The 8,638-nt window shown below is 38.0% G+C and overlaps 1 protein-coding gene across 1 annotated transcript; it reads right to left on the bottom strand.

Annotated features, from left to right (window-relative positions):
• Window positions 1-6,038: 6,038 nt before the first annotated feature.
• LOC133985974 (tripartite motif-containing protein 16-like) lies at window positions 6,039-8,375 on the bottom strand (the record flags this gene model as incomplete). The annotated part of the gene is given in 1 exon segment (XM_062425734.1): window positions 6,039-8,375. A coding segment is annotated over 1 exon segment (1,629 nt). The 3' UTR covers window positions 6,039-6,739.
• Window positions 8,376-8,638: the final 263 nt, after the last annotated feature.

Here is an 8,638-nt window from a genome sequence, read left to right as displayed (position 1 = left end):
AAGAAAGATGGATGGAGGGAGGAAGGAAGGAAAGAAGGATGGAAGGACGGACGGATGGTAGGGAGGAAAAGAAGACAGGAAGGAAAGATGGAAGAAAGGGAGGGAGGAATTAAGAAAGGGAGGAAGGAAAGATGTAAGGAAGGAAGGACAGACGAATGAAAGGGAGGAAGGAATGGAGGAAGGAAAAGAAGACAAGAAGGAAGGAAGGAAGGAAGGAGGGAAGGATGGAAGGAAGGACAGACAAACGGAAGGAAGCAAAAAAGGACAGACAGAAGGGCGGAAGGAAGGAAGGACAGATGGAAGGGAGGGAAATAGGAAAAGAAGACAAGAAGGAAGGAAGGAAAGACAAACGGAAGGAAGGAAGGAAGGAAAGACAGACGAACGGAAGGAAGGAAGGAAGATGGAAGTAAGGGAGGGAGGAAGGAAGGAAGGAAGGAGAGACGAATGGAAGGAAAGGACGGAATAAAGGAAAAGCCATCCAAAACACACAGTATTGTCCTCCACTGTGTACGAAGCATAGCGTCCACTCTCCCCCCCTTTGCATTATTATGCTATTATATTATCATTATATCAGTGGTATTAAATGACAATAATATCGTTTATCGTGATTATTTCTGAGACAATATATCGTCCAATAAACAAAGTTATGGTGACAGGTCTATTAAACAGTAATTCAGTAATGTGATGCGTTAAAAATAGGATTTCAGTAACATTATTAAAGTTACTATGTTCAGTAACCAGCAAGTTTCTATTGCTTTTTTTAAATAATTCATCCGCACCACATGACAGAAGAAAAAAAAATCCCCTAATTCTAATTTCCTGTTGCTGATATTCAAAGACTGCCGAGTCACACTCTCACATTTTTCAAGATGGCTAAACTCACATTACTCTCAGTTTACTTATCAAAGGTAAAGGCAAGAACATAATACTCCAGTGTGATCTACCTGTAGGTAAGCAGCAGGAACTCTACACTGATAAATAATCCTCTTCTAAAAAGTAAAAGCTTTAGTGATAACAGTGATTGTGATCGTATTGTGTTGTGAACAAAGCACCTGTTACATTAAGCTGTCAGCCGTCTGTAGCTGTTATTAGAGTAGAGTTGTTCCAATAGGCTAAAAAGGCCAAAATTATGTTGTAATTAGCGAAGGCTTAGGTTTCTGCCTGAGTGAAGCTTTTGCACTTATGAGGAAAAGCCGACTAAAAGGAAAAGACAGGTTTACTGTTTTAAGGGCTGCACCAACATGAAGCTGCCATGTCACTCTCCTCCAATGTTTTTATAAGAAAAAGTAACAAAAAAGTAGTTTATTAACCTTCCTGTCGTCCTCCCGGGTCAAATTGACCCCGTCTGTTTTGATTGTTCCTTCTTTCTTCCCTTCCTTCTGTCCTTCCTCCCTCCATCCTTCTCTCTTTCTTCCCTTCCTGTGTTTCCACCCTCCATCCCCCTTTCTTCCTTCCTTCCTTTCCTTCCTCCCTCCCTCCTTCTCTCTTTCTTTCCTCCCCCCTACCTTCCTCCCTTCCTTCTTTCCTCTGTCCTTCTCTCCTTCCTTCCTCCCTTCCTCTTTTCCTTTCTCCCTCCCTCCTACCTTCCTTCCTTCCTCTTTTCCTCCCTTCCTTCCTTCCTTCCTTCCTTCTTCCCTCCTTCCTCCCTCCTTTCCTTCCTCCCTTCCTCCTTTCCTTCCTTCTTCCTCACTTCCATCCATCCTTCCATCCTCCCTCCCTTCCTTACTTCCTCCTCCCTTCCTTCCTTGACTCGAGGACAACAGGAGGGTTAAGTAACAAGATTCATTCGATCACGTCTATCCAACATTCACACATTCACACACTGATGGCAAAACCTTCAGGAGCAATTTATCAATCAATAAATCAAACTTTATTTACAGTATATAGCACCTTTCATTCAGGATAGTGTAGCTCAAAGTGCTTTACAATTAGTTGAATGACAAGCTGATAATGAGACAGAACAAGTGACAACATTTTAAAAAAGGAATAAAAAAGACCAAAGCACGCAAGAGAAAATAAGAATGATAAAATAAGTAAAGAATAAGTGAATAAATAAAATAATTAAATAAATAAGTAAAATGAGAGAGAAAAGAGAAAGGATTTAGTAAAAGTTGAGGTTAAAATAGATTAAAAAGACAAATAAAAGGTTAAATGTAATAAAAGCAGGACTAAAACTAGGTTAAAATAGATTAAAAATACAAATAAAAGTAAAATAAAAGGTTACATTTAATAAAAACTGGACTAAAACTGGGTTAAAATAGATAAAAAATACAAATAAAAGGTCAAATTTAATAAAAGCTGGACTAAAACTAGGTTAAAATAGATTAAAAATACAAATAAAAGTAAAATTAAAGGTTAAATGTAATAAAAGCAGGGCTAAAACTGGGTTAAAATAGATAAAAAATACAAATAAAAGTAAAATAAATGGTTACATTTAATAAAAGCAGGGCTAAAACTGGGTTAAAATAGATTAAAAATACAAATTAAAGGTTAAATGTAATAAAAGCAGGACTAAAACTGGGTTAAAATAGATAAAAAAATACAAATAAAAGGTTAAATGTAATAAAAGCTGGACTAAAACTAGGTTAAAATATATTAAAAATACAAATTAAAGGTTAAATGTAATAAAAGCAGCACTAAAACTGGGTTAAAATAGATAAAAAATACAAATAAAAGGTTAAATGTAATAAAAGCAGGACTAAAACTGGGTTAAAATAGATTAAAAATACAAATAAAAGTAAAATAAAAGGTTACATTTAATAAAAACTGGACTAAAACGGGGTTAAAATAGATTAAATCCAATAATAAGTCATTTAGGGTGCTCGAGGACACTTCTACATGCGGACTGGAGTATCTTCCGATTAGCAGCTGACCTGGATGACCTGCTCTTCCATCCCGAGCCACTTTATATGACAGAATATAAGGAGAAGCGTAATAGCACTTCAATAAAAAGTTCACTTGGTGCTTTAATGATGGAGGTAACCTGACAGCAGGTAACAGCTCTGACTCATCCAGACATGAGTCAGTATGACATCAGTAATTATTCACCACCACGAGGCGCTTCAGTGATGAAGAGTGTGAGTTATAATGGAGGGAAACTGGCCTGAATGTCAGTGTGATGCGTTGATCAAAGGAAAAGGCCAACGTGTCTGCCGCCGTGCTGCACCGAGGAACTGCTGCTGGTGTTCCTGCCTCTGACCTTTGACCCCAAACCGATGCTGAGTAAGAGCACCGAGCTGAAGTGAAGACTGAAGACAAACAGTACTGTGCAAAAAGTCTTAGGCCACCATTATACAGTAGCTTTGTTCACATATTCAGAACAAACAAACATAAATATAAATAAATAAAAACAAAATATGATGAAGAACGAATAAAACATTAATCAAATATTCAAAATATATGAAAAGGAAAGAATAAAGTGAGTAAAACTGGAGATGTTAGGAGTAAAAAGAGTAAAAGTAAAGAAGGAAAACAGACGTAAAATGATGAGTTATGGAGAAAATAATATTATAAAATAGAATTAACATAACAGTTAAAGTAGTAAAACAGGCTAAAAATACAAAATTGATGGAAAAATAATAAATAAATGAAATTCAATTGAATTAAAAAGGTAGATAGCACTCTCTGCTGCCCTTTTAGCAAATGTTTAATGACCATACATATATTTTTTTCAGTCTCTTTATTAAGATACAAACAGAAAATATGTGCACAAAATAAAATAAATAAACAATTTTCAGAACAAAATAGCTTCTACAGGCATAAGTCAGTATTTAATGAGACCTCCGTTGGCATCAAGCACATCTTGAACGATTTTATGCCTAACAAACTCTGATCTTTGGTATTTTTAATGGAATAATGTGATTAAAAGTTGGTCTTATACATATCATCAAGCTTCTAATGAATTAAACAACATGTGTGTTATGTGATGCTCAAACTTGGTGTAATTAACCTTTTTCACAGCAGTCATTTTAACATGAAATAGTCGGACAAATACAGATATTAGCAATGATATTAATAAGGGTTTAACTCCATTTAGGTTTAAGAGAGTCAGGTTCCTGCTATTGCTCAAGTGTAAATAAATGCACTTCTGGTTGTATTCTAATAAAGAGACTAATAAATAAATACATATGGTCATTATATCATTGCTAAACTTTTACGCAGTTCTGTATAATGCACTTAATTATATTTTATTTCAAGAACCAAACCAATATGTTTTAGTCTCTTAACTCAAATTTTACTGCTTACAAAGTTTTAAAGTTTTATAATAAAGAAGAAAAATAAAAACAGATGAAACACTCAAAGTTGAAGTCGGTGTTGGATTATAACAAGCTCACACCTCCAACTTTTTGAATGGAACACCTTTGGTCTTAACTTTGCGTCACCATGGTAACAGTCATATGATTGTCGACACTATGAACCAAAATAACAGTCAGCCTCATGTAGGAACATTTTCATAAAACTCTCACTTTTTTTTTTTTCTGAGTGTTTCAAGACGGATTCAACAAATTATTTAAATGTCACAAACGTGTCACAAATCTGTGGTTTCAGCCTGAAGAACGTCAGCTGTTCATTAAGAGCTGAACGTCACTCATTGGGTGAAATTCGTACCTTTTAGCATGATTTGTGACATCACACTAGTTTGGAGCCGGTCATGGTCCAGACGGGGAGTTCCGGTCCTCCGAAATGATGCCAACGCGGAAGTAACTTAAAACTGCATTCTATCAAAAGGCCACCAGGGGGCGACCGTTTTGGTGTCAAAGGACTTCCGTCTCTATAGAAGTCAATGGAGAATTCACCAACTACTCACTTGATTTCTAACCTCAGTAAACGTTTTCAAAATGTGTTTATGGTCTCAATCGCTAGTTTAAAGCCTTCTTCAATGCAGTATGATGTTCATTTGGGACATTTTGGCCTCCCTGATTTTATATGTGACGATAAAGCAGGGTATGCATTAGGGCGTGGCTACGTCGTGATTGACAGGTTGATTGGTTCACAGGTCCGGTAGGGCGCCTCATGCTCCTCCTGATGCCCATATACGTAGAATCCCTGTTTTTATTTTTCCCATCATGCACTTGAAATTTTCAAAACTATTGGATTCCGAGCAGCAGTCCACAAACCAATGGGTGACGTCACAGATGTTACGTCGATTTCTTATATATAGTCTATGGTCTGACTACAAGTTTGCTGTTTTTTAAAGCTTCTCTATAACATCTGTAGTCTGTGAGAACAGGTGCTGATCTGCTTCATAAACCAGGTTTCAGTCCACATGAAGATGGAAGAGAAAAGTTTACAATCTACACATATTGTTCACATGAGACTTCAGATTGTAAATAAAACTTTGTAATGTGAGATTTGAGACTTTAGACTTGTTAAAATCGGACTGACCAACATGGAAATACTTGAAACCAGATGAAAAGAAGGATTTTATTCAGTTTTGTAATTTAATAATTTAATGACTGGGCCTGATAGAGTTTAAATATGTTTCATTTGCTGTTGTTAATGTTAAATATTATGGTTTTCTTTAAGACTGAGTTTGAGTGACACCTAAGAAAACTTAGAAGCAACATGGATCTTCACCAAACATTTATTATAAACTATTAATGGTTTAAAACTAGAATTAATATTTCAAGTTCTTCTGATGTTTATTCTGATTAGACTGAATGCAGTTGTTCATATGTGTGTGTTCGCATTATGATAAAATGATTGTAAATTACATCTGTACTAGAAAAGGTGGAGAAACTTTGACTGTGATGGTTCAATAAATCAATCACAGCTGTCAGAAACACTAAAGAACAGTTTTAAATGTGAGTTAAAAGAAGCTAAAGACTTAAAATTAAAAATAGAAAGCTCTGCTCATTTCTCTGTGATGAAGCTGTTTTAATGATTAACCTGAAAGTTCAGAGACTGACCGACAAACAGGAACTTTGCACTTTGTGGTGTTTCAGGAGGAAAATCTACCTCAAATAAAATCTCATATTTGTTTCACATTTTCTCCACAAGCTTAGAATGAGATCCTGAAATGAAGACAGAAGAAAATATTGAATTATTATACTTTATTTATTGTGTAAAGCTTCTGTTTGTTCACACATCCAATCAGTAAAGTCTGGTAAATGACTCTTATTCAATGATTTCATGTTCAGATTAATTTCAACCAGACAATCAATCACAGAATGTCAGCTATGTACAAGAACTTAATAAATGAACTACTTATTGATGATAATCATGATAATTATAGTTTTAAAACACTTAATAACACCTGATTTGTGTGAGACATTGGACAAAATGCATAACTATGAATGTAAATGCAACAATACATTTCTTTACTGATTTACAAAGTCATGAGAGCAAAACATGTTTGATAAAGGAAGGCCTGATTTTTCTGAGATGGAAAAGAAACAAGAGCACAAAGTTTCAGTTTCCATGTTGAGAAATGCAAGTTTGTGTTTATATATATGAAGAAAATCATGATGAGCAGTGATAGCCTCTCTGCTGAAACACTCAACCAAGAAAGAGCATCACATAAAGAAACTCAAATATTTACATAACATAACAACAGATGAGAAGATGTTAAAGTTGTCCATCAAACTTGATTGAAAGCTGATCTCTGTGCAGCACAGAAACACCTCAGAAAAGAGCTCTCAGCAACAATGACAGAGACACAATAACTGACTGTCCCTCAAATGACTTCTGACTATTTGAGTTTACACAACTCAGCTGTGTCTCCATGCTTATTATAAAGTCAAACTCCAACATAGAGAGGCTGAGTGAATGTGGTCTGGACTCTGTGGAGGAGAGTCATAGTTTTAGAGATGCTATAGAAGGACAGAATACCTGCTCTGTGATCCAGGTACACTCCGACTCTGGAGGACTGAGGACCTGAGAAGAGAGTTCTGATGTTGCTGAACCAGAATTCACAAGTGTTATTGTAATAATGTAAAGCCCAAGATTTGTCATTGTGTCCAAATACACAATCATCTCCTGCTCTGCTGATATTCTTGTATGCGACTGCTACATAAACTCCTGTACCGCTCCTCTCCACCTCCCAGTAACAACGTCCAGTCAGACTCTCTCTACTCAGGACCTGACACCATTCAGCGAACCTGTCTGGATGACTAGAATAAGGCTGATGTTGTTTTATTAGTTCTGCTTTTCTGTTCCCATCAGATAATAACAGTCGTGTGTGTGCTGTGTTTGGATCCAGAGTGATTTCACGTGAATATTTTAAGAACCCAGCTCTGGTCTTGGGCTCTGGTTCTGGTTGTGACAGTAAAACGTCCACTTCAGTGACTGTCAGTGAGATGTTTGTCCATTTGTCCCTCAGGATGTCCTGTAGTTTATCTCTGAGCTCTGACACAGCTGCTGTCACATCCTCAAAGTATCTCAGAGGACGGATATTGATGCTGGATGAGTCTGTAGGTTCACTGAGTTGTGACACTGAGGGGTAGTTCTGTAGAAACTGGATGTGGTCCTCTGTTTGTGAGAACTGCTTCAGTTCAGCGTCTTTCCTCTTCAGCTCAGTGATCTCCTGCTGCAGCTTCTCCTGAAGCTCTTTGACTCCACTCACTTCAGTTTCCTGCTGGGATCTGATCTGCTGCTTCACATCAGAGCTTCTTTTCTGGAGGAGACGGATCAGCTCGGTGAAGATCTTCTCACTGTCCTTCACTGCTTTATCAGCAGAGCGAATGACGGCCTTCACCTCCTGTTGAAGCAGCTTCACATCTTTCTCTCTGTTCTGGATTCTCTGCTGGATGTGTAGTCGACTCACCTTGAGCTCTCTCTGTCTCTCAGTCCTTTCTGCTGCAGCTGAGACTGTGTCATGGCCTTTATGTTCATCCACAGGGCAGAGATAACAGATAATCTGCTGATCAGTACGACAGAACATCTTCATCACCTCATCATGACGAGAGCAGATGTTCTCCTGGAGCTTCTTGGAGGGGTCAACTAGCTTGTGTTTCTTTAGTGGAGCTACATTATAGTGACGCTGGAGGTGATTCTCACAGTAAGAAGCCAGACACTGCAGACAGGACTTGAATGCCTTCAGCTTCCTCCCAGTGCAGACATCACAGGCCACATCTTCAGGTCCAGCATAGCAGTGATCAGCAGGAGCAGCTTGGAGTCCAGTCTTCTTCAGCTCCTCCACTAAATCTGCTAACATGGTGTTTTTTACCAGGATAGGCCTCGGTGTGAAGGTCTGTCTGCACTGAGGACAGCTGTAGATTTCCTTCTTATCCTCTTCATCCCAGAAGTTGTTAACACAGCTCATACAGTAGCTGTGTCCACAGGGAATAGTCACTGGATCCTTCAGTAGATCCAAACAGATCGAACAGCAGAATTTGGCTCCGTCCAGTTGAGCTCCTTGCTGCGCCATTTCAGCTAGAGGATTTTGGCGATTTCCACGCCTCAGACCCATACCCTCATTCTAACAAGAAGTCGGCCATTTTGAATCGAATTTGCGATTTTGGCGCTGTTTGTTGCCATTTGACTTAGAAGATGCGTCGCGGCAAGTCTCGCTACTTCGTGATGGGCGGGGGAGCATGGGCCCGGTCATCGCTGCTTGCAGCTTTAATTAAATTTACATTTGTATGATGCAGCAATGTTCACCGTAGTTACAACATCCTCGGCCGCCACTTCCTGTTTG

The sequence above is a fragment of the Scomber scombrus genome, chromosome 9 (genome assembly GCF_963691925.1).
Source record: "Scomber scombrus chromosome 9, fScoSco1.1, whole genome shotgun sequence".
NCBI classification, from domain to species: domain Eukaryota; kingdom Metazoa; phylum Chordata; class Actinopteri; order Scombriformes; family Scombridae; genus Scomber; species Scomber scombrus.
The sequence above is the reverse complement of the archived record's forward strand: the minus strand, read 5'-3'. Positions and strand labels throughout refer to the sequence as shown.